Source organism: Cavia porcellus, unplaced genomic scaffold, assembly GCF_034190915.1.
Source record: "Cavia porcellus strain 051 isolate PalLab524CR breed Dunkin Hartley unplaced genomic scaffold, mCavPor4.1 scaffold_22, whole genome shotgun sequence".
NCBI lineage: Eukaryota > Metazoa > Chordata > Mammalia > Rodentia > Caviidae > Cavia > Cavia porcellus.
In genome coordinates this window covers 32,694,250-32,719,391 of record NW_026947505.1, presented here as the reverse complement: position 1 = coordinate 32,719,391, position 25,142 = coordinate 32,694,250, and the positions used below count along the sequence as shown (strand labels likewise).

At 34.9% G+C, this 25,142-nt stretch overlaps 1 protein-coding gene across 2 annotated transcripts in view; it reads right to left on the bottom strand.

Annotated features, from left to right (window-relative positions):
* The window catches only part of Lats1 (large tumor suppressor kinase 1), a 66,926-nt gene that overhangs the window by 8,712 nt on the left and 33,072 nt on the right, over positions 1-25,142 (bottom strand). The window contains exons 4-8 of one of the 2 annotated variants that reach the window (XR_010041943.1): positions 19,114-20,621; positions 15,992-16,574; positions 9,987-10,169; positions 9,686-9,792; positions 6,087-6,162 (exon numbers count right to left, since the gene is read on the bottom strand). Coding sequence is in view for 1 of the 2 variants with exons in the window: in XM_063233016.1 (XP_063089086.1) it covers positions 9,686-9,792; positions 9,987-10,169; positions 15,992-16,574; positions 19,114-20,621 (2,381 nt within the window). In the remaining variant the exon portion in view is untranslated. The remainder of the gene's footprint in view (positions 1-6,086; positions 6,163-9,685; positions 9,793-9,986; positions 10,170-15,991; positions 16,575-19,113; positions 20,622-25,142) is intronic. The other variant, XM_063233016.1, reaches the window with a different exon arrangement.

Sequence of the window (25,142 nt, the reverse complement as noted above, 5' to 3'; positions counted from 1 at the left end):
AAGGGTAAAATCACAATAGACCCTGCTGAAATCCAGAAGATCATCTACTTTATACCTACTTTGAAAACTTGTATTCTAGTAAGATGGAAAATACAGAAGAAATGGACAGATTCCTAGATACATATGAGTTACCAAAGCTGAATCAAGAGGATATAAAAATCCTAAATAAGGGGCCAGGGATTTAGTTCAGTGGCATAAGCACTTGCCTGGCAAGCACGAGGTTGTGAGTTCGATCCCTAGTACAAAAACAAAACAAAACAAAAAAACCCTAAATAAAGCAGTATCAAACAATGAGATCAAAGATGTAATCAAAAACTTACCAACAAAGAAATGCTCAACATCTGACTGATTCATTGCTGAATTCCACAAGAAACTTAAGACAAGACTTAACACCACTACTGCTCACTCTTTAAGAAAATTTAAAGGAAAGCAATACTCCCAAATTCATTCCTGGAAGCAAGCATTACCGATACCATAACCAGAGGAAGACCCAATTAAGAAAGGGAATTACAGGCCAATTTCCCAAATGAACATAGATGCAAAAATCCTAAATAGAATACTGGCAAACAGAATGCAGCAAATCACCAAAAGATTATACAACATGACCCAGTGGGATTCATCCAAAGGATGCAGGAATGGTTCAACACACGTACCAATAAATGTAACACACCATATTAACACAGCAATTACAAAAATCATATGATCATCTCAAAAGATGCATAAAATGCTTTTGAAAAGTCCAACACCCATTCATAATAAAAATCTACAGAAAATTATAATAGTCTTTATCTCAATCTGTTAAAAGCCATCTATGACAAACCAACAGCCGAAATCATGCTAAATGGACAAGAACTGAAAGCTATCTAAAATCCTGATCAAGACAAGGATATCCACTGTCTTCACTCTTATTTAACATAGTACTGGAAATTTTAGTCGGAGCAATTAGACAAGAGAAAGAAATAAAAGGAATAAAGATAGAAAAGGAAGAAATTAAACTATCATTATTTGCAGATGACATCATACTTTACACAGAATACCTCAAAAACTACACCAAAAGTCTACTAGTTTTAATAAGCAAATTCAGTAATGTAGCTCAAGTCAACACTCAAAAACCAATAGGCTTCCTATTGATAACAAACTCACAGAGAGAAATCAGGGAAACACCACCTTTCAAAATAGCATCAAAAAAAAAAAAAAAAAAAAAAAAAAGAAATACCCAGGAATCTAATGAACAATGTAAAAGATCTGAAAACTGTAGTACTCTGAGAAAGAAAATTGAAGAGGATATTAGAAAATGGAAAAACATTCCTTGCTTGTGGGTAGGAAGAACCAATACAGTGAAAATGGCTATACTTCCAAAACTGTTACACAGATTGAATGCAATCCCAATCAAAATTCCAATAGCATATCTCACAGAATTAGAGAAAACAATTCTTAAATTCATCTGGAACTAGAAGAGACCTAGAATAGCAAAGACAATCCTGGGAAACAAAGACAAGCAGGAGGCATCACAATCCCTGACTTGAAGTTATACTACAAAGCTACTATGATAAAAATAGTGTAGTATTGGAAAAAAAAAAATGGACTCAAAGAGCAATGAACAGGTTAGATGATGCAAAAGAACTCCAGATCTACTAAGCCACCTTACCTTTGACAAAGGTGCCAAACACATTCACTGGAAGAAAGCCTCTTTAGTGAATGGTGTTTGAAAAACTAGCTTTACACAAGCCTTACACAAGCCTAAAATTAAAACTGGATACATATCTTTCACCATGCACAAAGCTAAAAACAGCACAGATCACAGATCTTAATATTAAAATAGAAACATTAAGTCTGCTGGAAGAAAGAGTAGGTAATACTCTTCTTGAAGACACTGGTAGCAAAGACTTTATGAACAAAACCTGATTACACAGGAATTATCACGAAGAATCCACAAATGGGATCTCATCTTATTAAAGAGTATTTGCTGAGCAAGACAAACCACCAACAGAGTGAAGAGACAACTCACAATGTGGGAAAAAAAGTTCGCTAGCTGTTCCTCAGACAAGGGATTACTATCAAGAACATACAAAAATTTTTAAAAAACTAGTCCTCTCAGATTTAAAGACGAAATTCAAAAATAGGCATCTGAGATGAATATATATTTCTTAGAGGAAGAAATACAAACAGCAAATAAATGTGAAAAAATGTTCCAACATTACGGGCCATTCCAGAGATACAAATTAAAACAACACTGAGATTCTACCTCACCTCGCAAAGAATGGCTATTATCAAGAAATCAACCAATAACAAATGCTGGAGGGGATGTGGGGAAAAAGGAACCTTTTTCCACTGTTGGTGGGAGTGCAGACTGGTGCAGTCACTGTGGAAATCAGTGTGGAGATTCCTCAAAAAACTAGGATTGTAGGTTCCATTTGACCCAGCAATTCCCTATCTGGATATCTTCCCAAAGGAATTAAAACCATCATACCACAGGGATATGTGCACCCACGTTTATAGAAGCACAATTTGTTTTTTTGTTTTTTTTTTGTCTTTTTATCGGTACCGGGGATCGAACTCATGACTGCCTGCTTGCAAGGCAGGTGCTTATGCCGCCGAGCTAAATCCCTAGCCCCTGAAGCACAATTTGTAATAGCCACATTTTGCAAATAACCTAAATACCTATTGACTGATGAATGGATGAAAAAGATGTGATACTTTTTAAAATTTTTATTTAAAGAAAAAACAAAACAAAACAGAAGATAGAAATAATACATAATTTCAAAGAAATAAAGAGAAATCACTAGTTGATAAATTACGTATTGTCCTCTTAGAAATAGTTGTTCAAGTTACAAAAGTAAAGCATACAAAGTGGACAAACAGTGAGACTGCAAACAGTTCTGTTCAACTATCCAACAAAAACTTGTAATACGGTTATCAATCCTACACACTTAAACATACATACAATTATATCCATTACAGCACTTTCTTTTCCTCTCTTTTTTACAATAGTAATTACATATTTTGGGTTTTATTATTCCTACATTTCTTATTACTTTTTACACTAGAGACACAATGTCCTATTTATAAACATGATTCTTATTTATTTCACTAATGAGGATAGCCTCAAATTGTCTCCATTTGCCTATGAAGGCCTCAAGATCATCCTTTTTATAGCTGAGTAATATTCCATTGAATAAACATACCACATCTTTTTCATCTACTCTGCTGTTGATGGGCATCTTGGTTGTTTTCAAGATTTAGCTATTACAAATTGTGCTGCTATGAACATGAGTGCACATATATCACTGTGATATGACTGTTTCAGTTTTCTGGGAAAATATTCAGGAGGGGAATAGCTGGATTGAAGGGAACTTCCAATTCTAGTCTTCTGAGAATTCTCCATATTGATTTCCATAGCGGCTGCACCAGTCTACACTCCCACCAACAGTGGAGCAGTGCTGCTTTTTACCTCACAGCTTCACCAACATTTATTATCAGTTGATTTCTTGATGGCAACTATTCTTTCTGCAGTGAGATGAAATCTTAGTGTTGTTTTAATTAGCATTTGTCAAATGACCAGTGATGGGGAACACATATATGTAAACACTGTAATGTCTCTCTAGTGTGAGAAGCTGAAAAAAATTATGTGTCTGTGTGTCTATAGCTCGATAGATATTTAATACTACTAATTTTTTTCAGTTCATTGGAAAAAAAGCTTTGTTTTGACAATTAAATCAGACATCTTAGGGGCCAGGTATTTAGCTCAGTGGCATAAGTGCCGTCCTTACAAGTGTGAGGTCATGAGTTCGATCCTCAGCACCAAAAAATAAATAAATAAATAAATAAAATCAGACATCTTGTACTCTGAGTAACTAATTTAAAGATAACAATATACAATGTATTAACCATTGTTACTCTATAATTGTAACCATGGTTACAATTATAAGAGTAAGCATGGTTACTCTATAACCATGTTTTAAAATTTTATTTCTTTTTTTTTTCCTCTCTAAAACAGGTGATTGAGTAGTCAAATGAATAAGAAAGTGCAAAAATGTCTTACGATCACTATCTAAGAATTACTTTTGTTCCTCAAGAAGCAGACTAAATAACTTTTAGGTCTTTTCCATTTTGATTTTGAAATTCTTTAACATTAGCTTTCAGAAATAAAAGAAAAGATGAGAAAAAATTGCAAAAGAAATAAAATTCACTCAGGGCTTTATATAATTAGCTATATCAAAATAATAAAAATAAAGTTCAAAATAAAGTTTCTATATTAACTTGCTTAATTGAAGTTAGAATGATTTTTAAAACTCAAATCCACTAAGTTTTTGAAATTGTCTTAAAAGTTGTTTCAAAAATAGATACATGTTAAAACATAGCCTTGTCTCCCTTGTGTAAGAAGCTGAAAGAGTAAAGCTCGAAAATGCACAATAGATATTGTGAAAAGGGAAGAAATTGTTCAAATGGAAAGAGATAGGATGGGGGAAAGGAGAAAAAGGAAAGGAAAAGGGAAAAATACATATATACATATATATATAAGATAGTTAAGATACACTACTAATTTCTATGTTCATTGAAAAAAAGGTTTGTACTTATATGGATTGGTCAATTTTTCATGCCTATGTCTTATAATCTGAGCAACTACCTTCAAGATTAACAATACTCAATATATTAATCATTGTTACTCTTCTAGTACTCTTATTTTCAAATTTTGCATTATTTTTTCTTATTTCAAATTTTGCATTATTTTTTCTCTAAAATAAAAAAATACAACAAAAAGTATATTCAGATTACAATCTAAAATGATTCAGCATGTGCAAAACCAGCAAAATTTCAACTAACCAAAAGGCAAAACAGCCAGGGATATAGCTCAGCATTACAGCACCTGCCTGGCAAGTGAGAAGTCCTGAGTTTTCCCTGAACCAAAAAAAAAAAAAAAAAAAAAAAAAAGACAACCAACAGACAAGGTTGAAATGACACAGATGTTAGAACTGCCTGACAAAAACCTTGAATGTAGCCATTGTAATAGTGCCCTCAGTAAAAGTAAGCAGTACAAAAATGTAACACCTCAGCAAACTGATTGAAAATATAAATTACTAAAATTAGGACAGGAGATATAGCTCAGCAGCACAACTGTCTGCCTGGCAAGCACAAAGTCCTGAGTTCAGTTTCTAGTACAAAAACAAAAGTAAAAGCTAATGGATGGTGAGAAAAAAAAAAATGGAAACAAAGTTTTTATAAATAGAGAGGGGAGGAGAGGTTGAAGGGAAGGTTGTGCAATGGGAAAAAAAGAATCAAGTTATAAAATGTACAGGTACAAATTCTCTATGATGAATGTGATTGATCATCATGTATTTCTACAATGTACCAATATAATGATTGAATAAAAATAAATAAAACTAATGGATGGGAATGATATAATGTGAGCCAGTGACTAGGGTAGATTAATAAAAATATGCAATATGAACAACAACAGAGAGGACAAGGATTTAAAATATGAATAGAAGCTGGGCATAGTGGTGCTCATCTATACAGCACTCCGGAGCTGAGGCAGGAGAACTGCCACAAGTTCAAAGCCAGTCTGACCTACACAGAGCCTGTTTCAAAAAAAAAAAAAGAAAGAAATCCTCAGGAATCTGTGGGAGTATACAAAAGGTCTAACATTCCTACCACTGCAATCTTATGAGGAGACAAAATGCACAAAAATATTTTAAGAAATGGTGTCTGAACATTCTCCAAATTTGATGAGACATAAATGACTAGTAAACATCAAATACGGTAATAAACATAGACACATCACGATTATAATACTGAAAGGAAAAGACAATTGAAAATGATGAGGCAGGGGCTGGGGATTTAGCTCAGTGGCATAAACACCTGCCTTGCAAGCAGGCAGTCATGAGTTCAATCCCCAGTACCAATAAAAATGAAAAAGACAAAAAAAACTTTAAAAAAAAAGAAAATGATGAGGCAAACAAAGTGGCCAGAAAAAAAGTGATGTATTACTTAAGGATAGGGATGATTACAGATCTTTTTATATTACAGAATGCAAAAGGAAGTGGACATTTTAATGTGCTGCAAGAACCGAAATGCAGAATACATACGGCTATAGTTTGGCTTCACCAAAACTGAGTTTGAGGCTTGGTCCCCAGTGTCGTAGTATTAAAAGACAGTGCAACCCTGAATGAAGAGACTTTGAGTTAGGGGACGGCACACACCTGAAGTCTCAGCTACCTGGGAGGCTATGGCAGAAAGATCTCGAGTTTAAGGCCAATGTAAGCAACTCAGCTAGAGCCTGCCTCAAAAATATATAAACAAGTAAATCAATCAACCAATCAATTAATTTAAAAGGTCTGGTGCCACAGATTAGTAGAAGTAGAGCACTTTCCCAGGATGTGTGAAGCCCTGGCTTCAATCCCAAGAAGGTGGGGGGCAGGGGAGGCACGATGTCATACAGATTTGCCTTCATGAAGGGATCTCACGAAGGGATTAATGCTATCTCACAGGAATGAATTTGAGTTTCTTTTTTCACAAGACTAGACTGATTGGTTACTACTACAAAAGTACTTTATTACCAAAGCAGGGCTCTTCCTTGTGTCTTGTCTCTTCTGTGCATACCTCCTCACTTTTAACTTCTGCAAGGTTAAGGAAGTAGCATGAGGCTTTCCTGATGAGTTCACTCAATCTTGGACTTCCTAGCCTTCAGGACCATGAGTCAAAACCCTTTTTCTCTCTAAATTACTCAGTCTCAGTTATTACATACAGCAATAGGAAATAGAGTAAGACACATATCAAGTGATAATGTCCTAACAGTAAACTAAAGACATTTTCCGATAAAATTAAAAGCCGGTATACCTTGCTGAAGAAGTTCTTCAGACAAAACAGTTCATGGAAGAAATCTTGAAACAACAATAAGAATAACAAAAGTCTTGAAACATCAGAAATTCAGAAAGAACAACATCAAGGGCTAGGGATTTAGTTCAGTGGCATAAATGCCTGCCTCGTAAGCATAAGGTCGTAAATTCGATCCCTAGTACAAAAAAAAAAAAAACCAACCAAACAAAAAAGAACAACATCCAAGCAAATATAAATGATTATCCTTTTCATTTAAAATTCTTTTTTTTTTTTTTTTTTTTTTTTTTTTTTTGGTACTGGAGACCAAACTCACGACCTCGTACTTGTAAAGCAGATGCTGAGCTAAATCCCCAACTCCCATTTGAAATTTTTTAAAATAAGTTGGCTGAATGTAAAAATTTATAACATGGTATATGTTTTAACCTAAATCTCTGCTTTTTTTCAGTAGCATTTTGCATCTTTTAGCACACAGACATTCATGTTAAGATTTACAATTAAGTATTTTACTTATGGAAAACTATTACAACTGCTTTAAAATTTTACCTTCTAAAAAAATTTAGCTTCTAGTTGTTCCTTGATTGAATGCAGACATGCAATTAATTTTTATGTTTAATTCTCATATCCCACAATCTGGCTAAACTCAGTTATTAGTCTTATAAGCCTCTTTGTAGAATCCCTAGAATTTTTTAAAATAGAAAATTATTGTCATATGTGAATAGGGACAGTTTTTTTTTCTTTCTTTGCACTCTATGTATCTTTTATTTCTTTTTTTTTTTTTTTTTTTGTCTTTTTCTTTTTTTATCGGTACCAGGGATTGAACTCACGACCACACACTTGCAAGGCAGGCGCTTATGCCGCTGAACTAAATCCCCAGCCCCCTATCTTTTATTTCTTTTTGTTGCATATTAAACTAGCTAATAAGACTTCCAGAACATAATATTGGTGAGAATGGACATCCTTGTCTTGTTTTCAATCTTAGCATTCAATTACACACATGCACACACACAGATGTGTATATGTATATTAATATAAATATATAAAAACTAAAATGAAGGCAAAATGAAAACACACTGAGACAAACCTGAGCAAATCCATTGTCAGCAGATTTACCCTATAAAAAATTCTAAAAGAAGCTTTAAAATGTTTTAAATAAGATATAGTTATGGAGGATGCAGAAAAAATGTCATCTCAAGACATAAGAACGATTAAGAATGAAGCAGGTTTTGCACAGTGTGTAGCATATGCCTATAATCCCAGTACTTGAGAGGCAGAGGTGGGAGATCGCCAGTTCAAGGCCAGCCTGCACTACACAGTGAGTTGAAGGACAGGCTGCACTATATAGCAAGACTCTGTCTCAAAAAACCAAAACCAAAACCAAACAGAACAGAAAACAATTAAGCAGATTCATCAGAAAGGAGACTGAGGTTGTGGAAGACAGAAGAAAAGTAAGACATTCCAGAAATAAGAAATAGTATGAATAAAAAACAGAGGACAAATCTTTGTTTTAACCCATGCACAAAAGAAGCATTATAGGATTTTAAGTAGAACAATGTATAATGAAAATTGTGGGAAAAAAAATTGTGGTTGACTTCTCATGTAAGTGGCAGTTATTTTCAGGAGCAAATAGAGACCTTTGTAGTTTGAAGCTAGAATGAGCACAGAAGACAATAAAGCCAGGAGGTAGTGAGTGACAAGGAGTAATTAAAATAAATCCTCAAAAGATACTAAAGACCTTTACTACAATAAAACATGAGTATAGTGTGTGAGAGTGAATATAAGAACACAATGAGAGCCGGGGATTTAACTCCATGGCATAAGCACCTGCCCTCCAAGTGTACGTCATGAGTACTTGATCCCTGATACAAAAAAAAAAAAAAGAATAAAGTAAGAGTTGACATAATAAAGATGAGAATTTATACATGGAATTTTTTTTTTTTTTTTTTTTTGTACTGGGGAGCAAACTCATGACCTTGTGCTTGCCAGGCAGGTGTTTAAGCCAGTGAGCTAAATCCCTGGTTATACATGGAATTTTAGTGGATTTATTCTTTTTTTTTCCCAGACAAAGTCTTGCTATGTAGTGCAGGCTGGTCTTGAGCTCACCATGATCCTCCCGCCTCAGCCTTCCAAGTTCTGGGATTACAGGCATGTGCACCAGTTTAGATTCATTCTTTAACTTCAGATTAAAGTGCTTAAGTGAAGTATGAGGTGAGCGTCCCTATCTAAATCTACAAAATATTAAATGTCCTAAAATTTAAGACTTTCTTTTCTTTTTAAATATTGGGGATTGGACCAGGGCCTTTGCAGTGAGTCTCCCTAAATTGCCCAGGTTGGACTCAAATTTGGCAATCCTCCTGTTGTAGCCCCTGCAAAGTGCTAGGATTACAGATGTATCCAACGATGCCCATCTGAAGTCCAAAACATTTTAAAGTATTCACATGGTATTACAAATGGCAAATTCCACACCTGACCTCATGGGACAGGTCACAGTCTAAACAAAGTCCAATGGTCTGATGCTGAGTAGTACAGTACTGTACTTGGTGTATAAAACTGCCCTTAGGCGATGTGCATGAGGCATATATGAAACATAAAGAATAGAGTACTTGCCTAGCATGCATGAGGCCCTGGGTTCCATCACCAGCACCACAAAATGAACAAACCAAGAAAACAAACAAATTTCATGTTTAGATATTTCATTAGATATACAAATTAAAAAATCTGAAAAATTTAAAATCTGAAACATTTCTGACCTCAAGCATTTCAGATGAGGGATACTCAGCCTGTACTATTAAATAATGGTATATGATATAGGACTTTGTGACAACTATTTTGGTATAGATTTGTATCTTACCTTCATTTGTGTTTCTAATGGTGTCTGTGCCAAGAAAGGAGGTTGTCCCACCAACATTTCAAAAAGAATAACACCAACACTCCACCAATCACACAACTGTGTATAGCCTAAAAACACCAAAATTATAGTTATTTTTAAGCAATCTTTTTAAATGCTTGGAAATAATACAATCAGTATTAACATTTAATCACCAATTTATATCGTCAAATCAATACTTTTCCCAAAATCTGAAAAACAAGGGATATTCTAGTGCTAAGTTTTGGGCTATTGAGATTATTTATGAAATAAATAAATGTTCTACCTGTTCGTAGCAACACTTCAGGTGCAATATAATTAGGAGTCCCAACCAAAGAATGTGCTAGACATCGCTGGTGCTGGCGAGCAGCTCTGCGCTCTAGAGGCTTTAGTCTGTCTCCACATCGACAGTTGGAGGGATCACCCCACTCACTGCTGAAATCCATGCTATCTTGCCGTGGATGGTCACCTGGCCAGTAAAAAGAAAATAAAGTAACAAAGAAAAGATAAACCTCAAGTCTATTTAATCTTTTAATTTCTTGACTTACGACAAATCAAAACATAAACTGTGCCAAATCACTGGTGATGTTTAATACTAATAAGGACCAGTTTTAAGAGATACAGAAAAAGTTTTATACCAAGAAAATGTAAGAGAAATTTACTCAGTGTTAAATGATAAGCCATGATCAGCTAGGTTTACGAATATTATTCAAAGAGCTGGGGTGTAGCTCCGTGGCAGAGGGCTTCTTTAGCATGCATAAAGCCCCAGATTCAATCCCTAGTGTTAGTATTAGGGGGAAAAATGTTATTAAGACTGCTCTGTTACTACTCTGGGCAAATTTTCAAACAAATTAGATCAGTGTTTTGTTTAACAAATGATGAAAATAAAAAATAAAAAGTTCTTTACAACTTACCGGCAGCTTACAGACAACACAACACACACACACACACACACACACACACACACACTCATAAAAGAAACTTAGTGACAGTGGGGCTAAGTGTATGGCTCAGAGTTAAGAGTACACGTTTAAATGTACACAAGGCAGCATTGGGTTCAATCTCCAGTACCCCGAAACAAAACAAAAAAATGAAAAAACAAAAACAGTCTGGGCATGGTGGTTTGCATCTCCAGTCTCAGCCACTTAGGATGCTGAGGCAAGATAACCTGAACCCAGTTCAAGGCTAGCCAGGGCAACATACCAAGATCTGTCTCTTATTTTAAAACAGGGCTGGGGGGAGTGTAACATGGTGAAGTATCCCACACAGACCCTCAGCCCAAATGACAAGACAAATGTGACTGGACAGCAATACTTGACTGGGAAGCAAGAGAGCTCAATTGAGAAGGTGGCATTTGCTGGGATGTGAAACACAAGAAAGACTCAATCATTTGAAAACCAAGGCAAGGTTTTCCACAGAGAAAGAGGAGAGAGAAGACTAGTATATCTGAGAAAGGCAAGAATTTGAAAATAAGGCAGGAGCCAGAACACATGGGTTTATATCATGAAAAGCAACAGGAGAATCTGAGGCAAGAAGGTGACAAGATATGATTTATGTTTATAAAAAGCAAATTTTAGCCAGGTGTGGAGGTGCACACATCTGTAATCCCAATAAACTACATAGTGAGACTCTGTCTCAAATTTTAGCTAATTGTTGAGAACAGACAATAAGGGGATAAAAGTAAAAACAGAATAATAAAACGCTATAATCTGGATATGATGGCACAGGGCTATAATCATAGCACTCTGGGAGGCTGAGACAGAAGGATCACAAGTTCCAGCTCAGCCTGGGGAATTTAGTGAAAGCATGTCTCAAAATAAAAGAAAAATACTTTAAGGGATGGAGATGTAGCTCAGTACAAAGGCCTTGTGTTCAATCCCCGGTATTGCAAATAATAGATAGACAGATAGATAGATAGATAGATAGATAGATAGACAGACAGATAAAATAGATAGATACAGATGGCTGTTATAAGTCATGTGTGGTGGTACATGCCTGCACTGCACTCAGGAAGTTGAGGCAGGAGGATCTCTTGAGTCCAAGAGTTCAAGATCAGCCTGGGTAATATAGCGAGACATCCTCCAACCTCAAACAATAAAAAATAAGAGGCTATTACACATAAACTTGGATTACAGTGTGGTAACAGAACTGCAGAGTAGTGAATAGATTCAGGATATATTTTAGAGAATAAACAAGACTTATTAATAGATTAGATGTGGAGGGCATGGGTAACAAAAGAATCAGGACAACCAGGTAGGTAGTGGTGGTACACTTACTGAAACAGGGAAGACTGGAGGATTGCAGATGTAGGTAGTAGTTAAAGAGTTTCCTAATTGGCAGTGTTTAAACAGTCTATTTGTTAAATGTGAACGGCCTGTTTGAAATCAATGTGGAGATTTATATAAGAGGCAACTGGATACAGAAATAAGTGATTTCAAGGAGACCATTTCTGACAACAGAAACTTGGAAGTCACTAACATATATTACATGGTATTTAAAGGCATGATTGGATGGAGTCACCTATAGAAACATATCTGAAATTAACTGTAATGATTACATTGTATCTGGGAAGTTTCATTAAAATACAATTTTGATTCTCTGTGAAGATTTTTATACAAAAGACTGGATAGAACCTAGGAATCTTATTTTTAGGAAAAACCACAAATAAGATGAATCTGGGGAGACACTAAATTCTGTCCATTTAATGTCAATCAGCATGTATTCGCAAAGGAAGCTAATAATACCTCAGAGGACTGCTGTAATTGTTACAGTGTACATAAAGTACCTAGTGTATAGTAAGTATTCAGCAAATGTTACATCAACTTACTTTCATTAGTACTTAAAGGGATTTGGTGAGGCAGTGTGGTATGGTAGAAATAGTAAGAGCCCTATAATCAGACAAATCTCAGTTGAAGGCCTAGCCCTTGTATTTAATTTCTGTCTGATCTTGGGCAAGTTACTTCATCTTACTAAAGTTTCATTTTCTTGGGCCAGGGATTTAGCTCAGCAGTGTAAGTGCCTGCCTGGCTAGCGTGAGGTTTTGAGTTTGATCCCTGGTAGAGAAAGAAAGTTTTATTTTCTTGATACTGTTTCACAGTGTCAGAGGATTAAATAGAACCACAAAATGTTTAGCATTTAACTGTGTAACAATCACATAGTAGAATCCTAAATAACAGTGGAAGTAACTGTTATATACAATAACATGCACAAACTTCAAACTTGTAAGTCAATACAGAAGAATACATATGATTAATTTTTTAAATTTTATTTTAAAAAGGAGTAAAACTAAACAGAACAAAGCAGATCACAAGAAAACAATGTGACACAGATTTCAAAATAAGACAAGAGATCTACAGTAGCTACCATAATGTCCCTTGTTTTCTTCTAAATGTTTGTCTATATCTTCACACACAATGAATTCATACAAAACAAAATAATATAAAACTTATCAGAACAGGGTAATAAAGATATTACAGGCCTTCAAAACCAGACAATATGAAAATTAAAAATGGTTGCCATAATGTCTCTTGTTCTCTTCAAAATAGCTTTTCATACCTTCATGTATGTTGAAATTAAATCATACACAACAGACTAAAACCACTCTAAACAAAGACATTATTGGATTTCACAGCATGATGATACAAAATCAGCAACAGATACAATCATGTCTGTTTTTCTTCAAAATAGCTGTTCATTTCATCACACATAATATAATCGATTCTTGTAAACTGTTTAGAAGTTCCAGGCATGTAAAAGCCTCTACATGTATAACTATCCTTTCTGCATTGGAGTGAAAAGCAAAACAAAACAAAACAAAACACGACTACTAGAAAAATAAGAAACAAAAAAGACAAGTAAATAACAACAGCAAAGAGCCCAAAACAATAATGATACAAGCCTGTTCTGGTAGGAACAGAACTAAGGTTAATATTTTACATAGTAAAGGATGATTATATTTAAATAAATGTTCAGAATTAAAAATTGAATTAACATTGTATTTAGGGATCTATACATACACAACTAAAACACAGACTAAAGCAAAAATACTGACTGCAAAATTCTGAAGTAAATGTTACCTCTGGAGCAAAGACAAGAAAATGACTGTTTAGGGTAGTCTAAAATATTAACTTGGTAAATATGGAGCTTCATTTAAAAATTACTTCAAAAAGATATTGGTGTAGTCAAAGACTTTATGACTAAAACCGTGATCGCAGAGGAACTGTCACAAAGAATCAACAACTGGGATCTCATCTTATTAAATTTGTACAGCAAGAGAAACCACTAACAAGAGAGTAAAGACGATTTACAATGTGGGAAAAAACATGTTTGCTTGCTGGTCCTCAAACAAAGGATTACATCCAGAACATATATAAAAAACTCAAAAAAAAAAAAAAAACCCACCCAAATTTAAAGACCCAATCCAAAGGACTTTTGAAGTGAACACATACTTCTTAAAGAAATACAAACAGCAAATATCTATATGAAAAACTGTTCAACATCACTAGTCATTCAAGAAATATAAATTAAAACAACACTGAGATTCCATCTCACTCCGCAAAGAATGGCTATTATTAAGAAATCAACCAATAACAAATGCTGGAGGGGCTGCAGGGAAGAGGAATCCTTTCCCACTATTGGTGGGATTGTGACTGGCACAACCACTGTGGAAATTCTTCATAAAACTAGAATTGAAGGTTCCATTTGATCTAGTTATTACCTTGCTGTTTTTAATTCCCAGAACAATTAAAAACATCATACCACAGTGATCTATGTGCACCCATGTTTATAGCAGCACAATTTGTAATAGCTACAATCTTGGAAACAACCCAAAGGCCCATCAACCAAAGAATGGATAAAAGAGATGTGGTATTTTTACACAATGGAGTACTATTCAGTCATAAAGAAAGATAAACTTGAGGCTTTTGTAGGTAAACAGATGTCACTAGAGACCATATTCATAAGTGAAATAAATCAGACTTGTATGTGTATACGTTGTATTGTCTTCCTAGTGTGAGAAGCTGAAAGGAATTATGTGTGTATATATAGAGAGAGATAGATGTTTAAGATAGTTATACTACTAATTTCTGTTAGTTCATTGAAAAGAAAGGTCTGATGCCGACATCTTGTACTCTGAGTAACTAATTTAAAGATAATATGCAATGTATTAACCACTGTTACCCTATAGTTATCTTGCTTTGAAATTTGGGGGTTTTTTTAATCTTTAAAATAAAAAACAAGGTAATCTGAGTAACTTTTGATGATAACTATGCAAAATAACAACCTTGTTTTGAAAGCCTATACTGTTACTGTTTTGGGCTCTTCGCTATTGTTGTTTCTGATTTTCTTGTATTTCACTTTGTTTTGGTTTTCCGTATCATACAGAAAGGACAGATGTACATGTATAGGCTTATACATGCCTAGAATTTGTGATAAAGAATTTATAAGAATTGATTTTATTTTACGTAATAGTATAAACAGCTACTTTTAAGAAAATGAGACCTTATGGTAGCCATTCCTGATTTTGTCATCTTGTTTTGAAGTTCAGTAATGCTTTTATTCTTTGATTTGATTGATTTTAGTCTGTTTTCTATATTTGATTTCAATATATGTGAAAGTATAGACAGCTATTTTGAAGAGAACAAGAGACATTATGGTAGCCGCTACTGATTTTCCTATTGTCTGGTTTTGAAGGTTGGTAATCATTCTTTTGATTTGATTAGTTTTATACTGTTCTGTTTTGTTTCAATTCAATGTGTGTGAAGATATGGACAACTATTTTGGGGAGAGCAGGAGACATTGTGGTAGCCATGGTTGATTTCCTGTTGTCTTGTTTTGAAATCCTATGTTGTTTGCATTGTTTTGTTCTGATCCACTTTGTTCTGCTTTATTTTCTTTAAACTTAAAAAAATAAATAAAATTTTAAAAAATTACTTCAAAAATGTTGTCTGATATATTTCAAAATTAAATTTTTTAAAGAGGTTAACTTACAAATGCTAATATTTAGAAACAATCAAATTTAGCACTCAGGAGGCCAAGAGAACCAAATTTGAGGTCAGCTTGCACTGCATAGTAAGACTTTGTCTCAAAACACCAAAATAAATAAATAACATACAAGCCTTTCATTCTATAAATCTAATGAAGTACATAAAGAATTCACCTCACTTTATACAGCAGAGTAAAGACCTGCCCCAGGTCTCTTGGCTCCCCTCCAGTGATGATACCGTCTTATATTTTGCTGCATAAATAAATCACATTATTATGAACTAAAATAAACTTTAAGAGTTCACTTACCACTCTGATAGTACTTGGAATCATGTGTCCATCTGAAGCCAGTGCAGAGGCCAAAGTCAGTCAATTTAATATGACCATCACGATCAATCAAAATATTATCAGGTTTAATATCTCTATGAATAAAACCCATTTTATGAACACTTTCAACTGCACAAGTAAGTTCTGCTATGTAGAATCGTGCCAGATTTTCTGGAAATATTCCCATTCTAATTAACAGGCTCATCATATCACCTCCAGGAATGTAGTCCATTACAAAGTATAAATTGTCCTTATCTTGGAATGAATAATACAAGCGAACTACCCATTCATTGTCAGCTTCAGCCAGGATATCTCTCTCGGCTTTAACATGAGCAACCTGATTTCGAAGCAGAACATCTTTCTTTCGAAGAGTTTTTGTTGCATACAAAGCTTTAGTATCTACTTTTCTTGCTAGACAGACTTCACCAAATGCTCCTATTCCCAGTGTCTTTATCTTGACAAACATAGACTTGTCCATTTTAGCCCTTTTCAGACGAATGTAATTAGATTCTTTTTGGCAAAGCATCTTTCTCATTTGATCCTGGGCATCTTGAGATAATCCAACCTGGGTAAATAGACTAAATGTTAAATGAGGAATTTTCTTCAATATTGAATATTCAGAAGTAGCTTTAAAAAAATCAAGCACATAATATAAAGGTTAAATGCATAATAAATTTTTAATAAAGCATGTTAGAAATGTAGAACATATTCAGAGAAAATTGATAATCAAAAGTGCAGCTTAAGAAATAGTTAACAGGATCTATAAAGTGATTATAAAAGCCAATTCAGCTGTTGAGACCAAAAAGAGGATACCAACAGGCAGCTTTCTGTTCCCTAGTACACTCAAAAACAGTTTCCAAGTGTGCAATAAAACAATGCCTTTTAACATGCATTTTCAACTCTCTCCATGCAGCCCCCTCCCCCAACTTTTCAGGACAGGGTCTCACTAAATTGCAAACACTAGTCTAGAATTTATGATCCTCCTACCTCAGCATCTCAGAGTGCTAGGATTATCGGCATGTGCCAACATACCTGGCTTCATCCAAAAACTACAGGATTAGAAGGACTTTATTAAATACTTCCTTTTTGGCATGCTTAGGCCTCAGACATTTTTCCTCACATTTTATCCTTCATGAAAAAAAATTCTTCTACTCTGTCTTACATATTCTTAAAAATGATGCATTTCAAACAAAGGAATACTTTCTATAACCTACCAACCCTTTCTCCCATTCTCAAGAAATAAACTATCATTACTGAATCTTTTCTCCTTCCTAGATCATTTGAGTAAGAGTGAGAGTGACAGCCTATCACTAACATAAAATGCTAAGAGTATCTCCTATCTCATTTACATGGGACAACCTAGTTGAAAATATTTTTTAGATATTTAGGAATATTTCAAAGAATAATCAGTGTGACTTACAAAGATGTCAAAAAGCAGATGAATACAAAAAACTTCTAAGAAGATATAAAAATACTTAGATTTAGAAAGGAAAAAGTTTCTTTTGGCTAATAAATAAAAAGTCTAAATAGAAAAAGAATTCAACTGGAAATGTAGGATCTAAGTTTAGAAGTGTAAGACTAAGTCAAATTTAGCAATCTCATGCTTCTGTTAGGATGCATATTTACATGCAGAATCTTTTAAGGAAGGCTGGCATGCTAGATTTAGTACGAAACTGTTTCTCTTAAAAATCTTACTTGCCGACACAGTAATGGAGGCTACAGAAGTCAGCAAAGCTTCCAACACCATAAAAGCTTAAATCAGCTATTAGTCAAAGTGAAGAGGAAAAAGGAAAAATAAACTAAGAAAATACATTCAGACAGACTGTAGTAAGAAATCCTAAACACTATTAATTATGAGTAAATAAAAAATTATCATGGTATTTCTCATCTAACATAATTCAGTTTATAGTAAGAATAATAATACTGTATGGTAAAATCAGATTCGGAATAATCAATTTTGTAAGAATAGTCCTCTCAAGTATGTTCAAGAAGTTAGACTTTGAGTGGTATATGTAAGATTAGGAGTGAAATGTTTGAATTTTAAATGTGATAAAATCAACACTGATGATAATACCACCATAATATCCTTTTTTTTTTTTTTTTGTCTTTTTCCTTTTTATTGGTACCGGGGATCGAACTCACGACTGCCTGCTTACAAGGCAGGTGCTTATGCTGCTGAGCTAAATCCCAGCCCCACCACATAATATCTATTAAAGACAGCATCACAATATAGATCAAACTAAAGCATTTACTTATTCTGATCTCCTTGATACTACACTTTTACTTAATAATTTGGGTATTTCTTCTAGGATATTAATAAAATAAAATTAGAAGGGGTAAATAATTAAAAGGAAATATTGCTGACACTTTTTAATTAGACCTATGTGTTCAATAATTCAAAAGCTTATACCTAAAAAGAAATGTAAGAAATATATCTTCATCTTCTTTTTCTTTTTTGATACTGAAGATTGAACTTAACGGCTTTCACACTGAGTTATAGTCCTGAACTCCCAACCCTTAGTTTATATTTTTGAGACAGAGTTTTGATGGGGTCTTACTAAGTCTCCCAGTCTAGGCTTAAACTTATCAATCCTCTTGCTTCAGTTCATTCAGCCTCCCAGAGTGTTGGGATTACCATCATGTGCCACCATGACCCACAAAAAAATGTTTCCAATGTATGTGAGGAGAGGATATTACTAGTTGATTTTTAATGTTCTAACATAATGTGTAAGCCTAGAAAATAACTCTTGCTCTAATTTCCATAAAAAGAGGTAATATACACCTAAATTTGTATGCCATAGTTGTATTTTTCTTAATTTACACCAGAACTTTTTTATAGGAAATTCTGAGTTAATTTTGAAATCCTATAAAATGCAATATTCAAAAGTACTTTACAGGGCTGGGGATATAGCTCAGTGGCACAGTGCCTGCCTGGAAAGCACTGATTCCCAGTACCAAAGGAAAAACAAAGTAGTTTGCTCACTTAAATGACTAATATATTACATTTAGTTATAAAAAGAAAAATACTAGAGCAAAATATTTTAAAATAAATACCAAGTAAATACATCATCAGATACAAAAATAGGTATTTCAAAAAGTTTTACCCGCATCATCTCATTCTCTAGTTGTTTTTTACGATGCAGACGTTGCTGATGAGATTTGAGGACATTTTCTACATGTTGTTCCATATAAAATTTAAATGCCTGAGGAGAATAACTCTGAATGCGAGATTCCCTTCGCTCTTCATCTCTCTTGTTTTTTCTAACAGTGATAGGTGAAGTTGTAATCTGCTTCTTTTCTTTATCCCCACTATCAACATTTTCAAAACTTTTCTCATCCTCATCTTCCTTGGGCAAGCTAGACTGATCCTCTTTGCTAGACTTATTTACTGATTCATATGGAGGAACTGGTGAGTTTTGGTGTAGCAGATGTTTTGGATAAGGTGGTGGTGGACCTTGGTAGGTTGGAGCTTCAGCAACAGATGGCATAACAGTAACAGTTGAAGCGGTACCCTCAGAAAAAGGGCTAGGTTGAACAGTTTGAACTGGCTGTGGTATCCAAGAAGGGTGGGTAGGTGCTAAAGCAGTCTGTAGCTCAGGTTTTAACACACGCATGCTTTTCACAGGCTGTTGAATAGGAGCTGGTGTGATCGCAGTGACTGTTGTAGCTGAAGGCTGAGAATTAGCTGAGTGACTTGTTCTATTTCCTAACGGGTTATTGAAAGAATTTGACCTGACTGGCATGTTAGGTTGCCATGTGGGAATTTCATGCCCACTGCTTGGGGATGATTGAGCAGGAGCAGAAGATGACTGAGGCCAAGTTGTCTGCAGTCCAGGGATGTTAATATTGTAAAGTTCCATGTTATGACTATTTCTGTTTGGCACCATCACAGACTGAGGCATGCTTCCATTTGTATATGATGAAGGTGCAGTAGATCCCACTGTTTGTAAAGTGGAAGGGCTTTGTCCATTAGTTGGTGTCAGAGGATATGGAGGGGGTGGCTGCCGATTCACAGTGCCAGCAGAGATATTTTGGTGTATCATAAAATCAGTTTGACCTCCATTCTGAATTCCAGGTCTCCCTGGTGTAAAGTTAAATTTGTTAGAACTCTGCATGATGATTGGCTGTCTGCCAACAGGAACAGAACTAATGCCTCTCTGTCCCTGGTTAGGAGGATTCATGGTGGAAGTGTTAAGCGGTGGTGGAGGATAACCTTCTTGCCACGCCCCAGGTGGAACAGGAGAGATTCGGGAAATTACATATTCCATGTTCCCAGAATACCGCTTTGTTTGAGAGTTTGGTTCCCATGATGGAGGAGGCGGAGTTGTACCTCGTGGAGGGGGAGTCTGGCCTCTTGGAGGAGGTGGTGGAGTGACACTCCTTACTTGAGGAGGTGGTGGGGGATTTACTCTCTGTCCATTGTTTGGGTGAGCTTGAGCAAATGCTGTTATACCGGATCCAGATAAAGGTCTTCCTACATCTGTCTGTGAGTTGGGACTTTCAGAACAATAGGCTACACTTTCTCCTAGAGGTGGGCCATGTCTCTGAGGAACCAAGGACTCTTTAGAACCTTTCCAGCTTTGTTTGCGGTTAATTGACTGTTGCACACTTCCTATGATTATAAAAGAGAGAAAAATCATGTTTTTAACCTCTTAGTTTTGAAGAATTTAATCTGAAATTTCAGTACTTCCAAATATTACTCAAGTTCTTTCAAGAACTATTAACAACAGGAATGGCTTTAAGAAATCTGCTACAATACAGGTTCAAATTCCCTATTATGCATGCATTCATTATGTATATCTAAAATGTACCAATAAAATTAGTAATAAAAACAACCAATAACATATAGTAAGGCTGTGGGGAAAAAAGAATCTTTATTCACTGTTGATGAGAGTGTAAATTGGTACAACCAGTAAGGAAATTAGTATGGAGATTCCTCAAAAAACTAAAACTAGATGTTCCATTTGGTCCAGCTGTTTCCATTCTTGGTATCTTTCCAAAAGAAATAAAAGCACCATACCACAACGATAAATGCACACCCATCTTTACAGCAGCACAATTTGTAATAGCTAAATCTTGGAAACAGGTTATAGATACTCATTAATGAATGAATGGATAAAGAAAATGTGGTTTTCATATACAATGGAGTACTACTCTAACATAAGAAGGATAAACTTGAGACACTTTTAGGTAAATGGATATACCTTGAAACCGTACATTTAAGTGAAATAAATCAGACACATTAAAAAAAATCTGCTACATAGCAAGACCCTATGCCCTCAAAAACAAAAACAACAAAAAAAGCAGAAAACTTTTGTACAACATGATTTGTTAGTAACAATGTATTGCATTCTTTTTTTAATGGAAAAAATAAGATAAAATTTCATAGCAAAATAACAAAAGAATAACAAGACATAAAAAACATTGAGTATTGTCATCTATAAGAGTACAAGACAGGGGCATAAAAAAAATTCTCCAAATGATATTAGCACAAACCTTTCTTTTCAATGAACTAAAAGAAACTAGCAGTATATCTTGTATTTTTTTTTTCTTTTTCCTTCCTTTCCCCTTTCCTCCTTAGTTCCTCTTTTCTTTTGTATTCTTGAAAATTGGTCAGATTTTGTGTTCTCACCACAAAAACTATGTGAAATAGACTATATATTAATTAGTTCAATTTAGCTCAAAAAGAAAATATTGTCAAACTTCAGTAAGTGGTTTTATTTTATCTTTAAAAATTTCATTTTTGGGGCTGGGGATTTAGCTTAGTGGCATAAGCACCTGCCTTGCAAGCAGGTGGTCGTGAGTTCGATCCCTGGTACCAGAAAAAAGAAAAAAAAAAAAGAAAGATGAAAAAAAATTTCATTTTTGACTAGGGTAATACAATCTCATTAATCAAAATTTACAAGATACAAAATGGTACCCAGACTTTCCCTTTACCTACCAATTTCCTTCCTTAAGGTATTCAATTGTCAGCAGAAGTTATTTAAAAGTCATAAAAAATTCTGTGCAGACATCATTTTATACAAATGCATGTGTTATTTGTAAATTATTAGAAGGGAAACTACTAAATCAGAGGATATGTTCATTTGTAATTTTGATGGATGTAACTACTAATTTTAATGTGGCTTTTAAAACAAAAAAGTTAGCAGGAGATAATCAGTTGAACACTTAATGTCACATGGATTTTACAGGGTCTGTATTTAATAGAATTTCTAAATTAATGAAATAAGGAAGAAAATATACAATACCATAAAATGGATCTTAAATGGAAGCACTTAAATGGAACAGTCTGGTCACTTGGAGAAAATATGTCACACATTAAAAAATATACTCTGTTGGGGCTTAGAAAATCCTACCTCAAAGTTTTGACATGATGAACTAGAGAGACAGTTTAGAATTAAGGTCTCTCTTACCTTTCCCCTGCCCTCATCTCTCTCTGGTCACTGATCCTTTCTCTCTAAGCCATTATCTGAGTAAGACAAGTCTCTTCCCAGAGGAATGCAATTTATAAGAAATATTACTAACCAGAAAGGATTAAACACAGAAGTTATTGAAAAGCAAATTCTAGACTTAGAGCCCAGAGGAACTTTGTCTGAAACCACTGACTATTTTTGGATTTATTCATCTCCTCTAAAAATCTTTTTCTGTTCTAAAACTGTACCCCACTACACACACACACTTTCCTCTTTCCTATGAAGAAGGTATTTAAGTCTCAACAATTTGACCCTTCTCTGAGAAGATATATGCGTGCATGCATACGTGCATGTGTGTGTATGTGTGTGTATATACATACATACATATATATATATATATATATATATATATATATATTTTTTTTTTTTTTTTTTTTTTTTTTTTTTTTTAACGGAGATGGAACTCATGACCACACACTTGCAAGGCAGGCCCTTATGCTGCAGAACTAAATCCCTGGCCCCTGAGCTTTTACATTTTATATGGCTCCTATACACATAGATTTGTATGCCTTTGCTCATGTTTATCTACTGTCAATATATTTCAGCAAATTTAAAGACCAGAACCTTTAGAGAAGGGAGGAAAAATTCCTTTCACTGCTACATTCTACATTCCAGAAGGATTAAAGATTAAATATTAAAGATAAAGCTATATAAACACTAAAAAAAACAAGCCTTTCAAAAGTTTATGAGTATCTTTTATACCTCTTGGGAAGATCTTCCCAAGAATGACAGAGATGGAGATCTAAACATGTAAAACACCCATTACTATTCAAAATGAAACAAGAAACACCTACAAATGTGAAAGCTCACTATCATCCTGGGAGAAAATATATATGATACCACATATAAGAAAAAAAAGCACTAAATTCAGAATATTCAGTTTAATACTGCATTGCAGGTACAATTGACAGCTTTTGGGTCTGTTACTTCTGGGAAAATCCTCACTCTGGACAAGCCTGGCCATCAGGCTCAGGCTTACTTTCCTTAGATGGTCAGTGGAGGCCCCAACTACCATGCCACTTATCAGTTAAAATGTAAGTTTCTACCAGCCTGGAGTATATGGCTGTCTCTGCTGTCCTGGGCCTCTGTAAGAGCCTCTACATTCTTCCAGTTCCCAGACTTCTCTGCCAGTTTCCAGATTGCTCTGTTGCACAGTCAGCCAGCGCTCTTCTATCACTGACTTATCCCCAACTTTCCTGCCACCATTTTCAAACTAGTTTTTTCCCCCCTGCGATGTTACTTTCCTTTCAGCCCTCAGAAATTAAGGTTTTCCTTAAAAATGAACAAGGCCAAAAGGTTAAGGTTCTACACCTCTGCTCTCCATTTGATTCTAGATCATTATTTCTTTTAAAAAGCTGTCTCTGGTTGCTTGGCAGGTACAAAACCCTGGGTTCCATTCCCAGCATGACAAATGATAAAGTCAGAGCTTTTGTAGCTCATCCTATTTGGACAGCCAGGTCTATTTCCCGACCTAATGAGTTCCTACTCTGTTTCTCACTCAGCTATAACTCTGGCATTTGATTTACCCTCCGGCCTATAACCTCAATGTTCAGATGGATGAACCACACTATCCTCATCTTTCAGTTCTTTGACCCTCTCCCTTTAGTCTAACTCAAGTATCACTCTTATGATCATATTTCAAATTTTGGTTATCACTCTTATCTATTATTCTTTCATAATGAGTAATACAGTTTTCATTCTCTCCAATTCCTCCTGTTTTAACACTACTACAGAAGTTCCTTAACCTTATCAAAAGCTTCACGATTAATTCTCTTTATGGTACATTTGATCTAGCACAAATCCGTAATCCATCACTTCTTTCTTCCTTCGGTATTGTTTTTCTTCTTTTATTGTTTCAATTTATTCATTTATTGAGCATCCATTATATATCAGGGCCTCCTCCAAACAATCCAAATACATTGGCTATCAAGATAATACCCCTGGACCCAGGGAACCTATATTCACAGAGGACACAGACAATAAAAAAGTGAATAAACAAAGTAATTTCAGGGTATAATAAATTCTTTATGTAAAACATAAATGCTGTCAAATTAGGGACAGAGAAAAATAAGATGACAGAAAGCAATGAAATTCAGCAGTCAGAAAAGGCTCCTGTGGGGGATGACATAGGAGCTAAGACTGGGTAATGGCCCTGAAGTAGAAGTTTGGTATTTTCCAAGAACAACAAAAAAAAGCCTGGGATGGGCATAGTGGGAGTATAGCAATGCACACCTACAATCTCAGCACTTGGGAGGCTGGGGTAGGACTCAAATTCAAAACTGGGCAGGGTTACACAGGAAGTTCAAGGCTGGCCTTGACTACATAGCAAGACTTTGTCTCAAAAAGAAAAAAAGAAACCAGGTTATGGCCAGAGAGCAATAAATGAGGGGACAAGTAATATTAGATAACATCTGTGAGGTAGCCAAGTCATGGAGAGAAATTTGGAAAGAATAAGAAGTCACTGAATATAGAGGATGAAAAATATGCTCTAAGCAGAGATTTCAACTACGCTTTTATCATTGTTATCTTTCTAACTTATTGTGTACTTGTTTAATAAAACCCTTGTCATGGGAAATTCCAAGTATTTCCTTTTTTCCTCATAGCTGCCAGAAAAGATGATGCAACAGGTAGATTCTACTATAAATTCATGTCAAGCATCT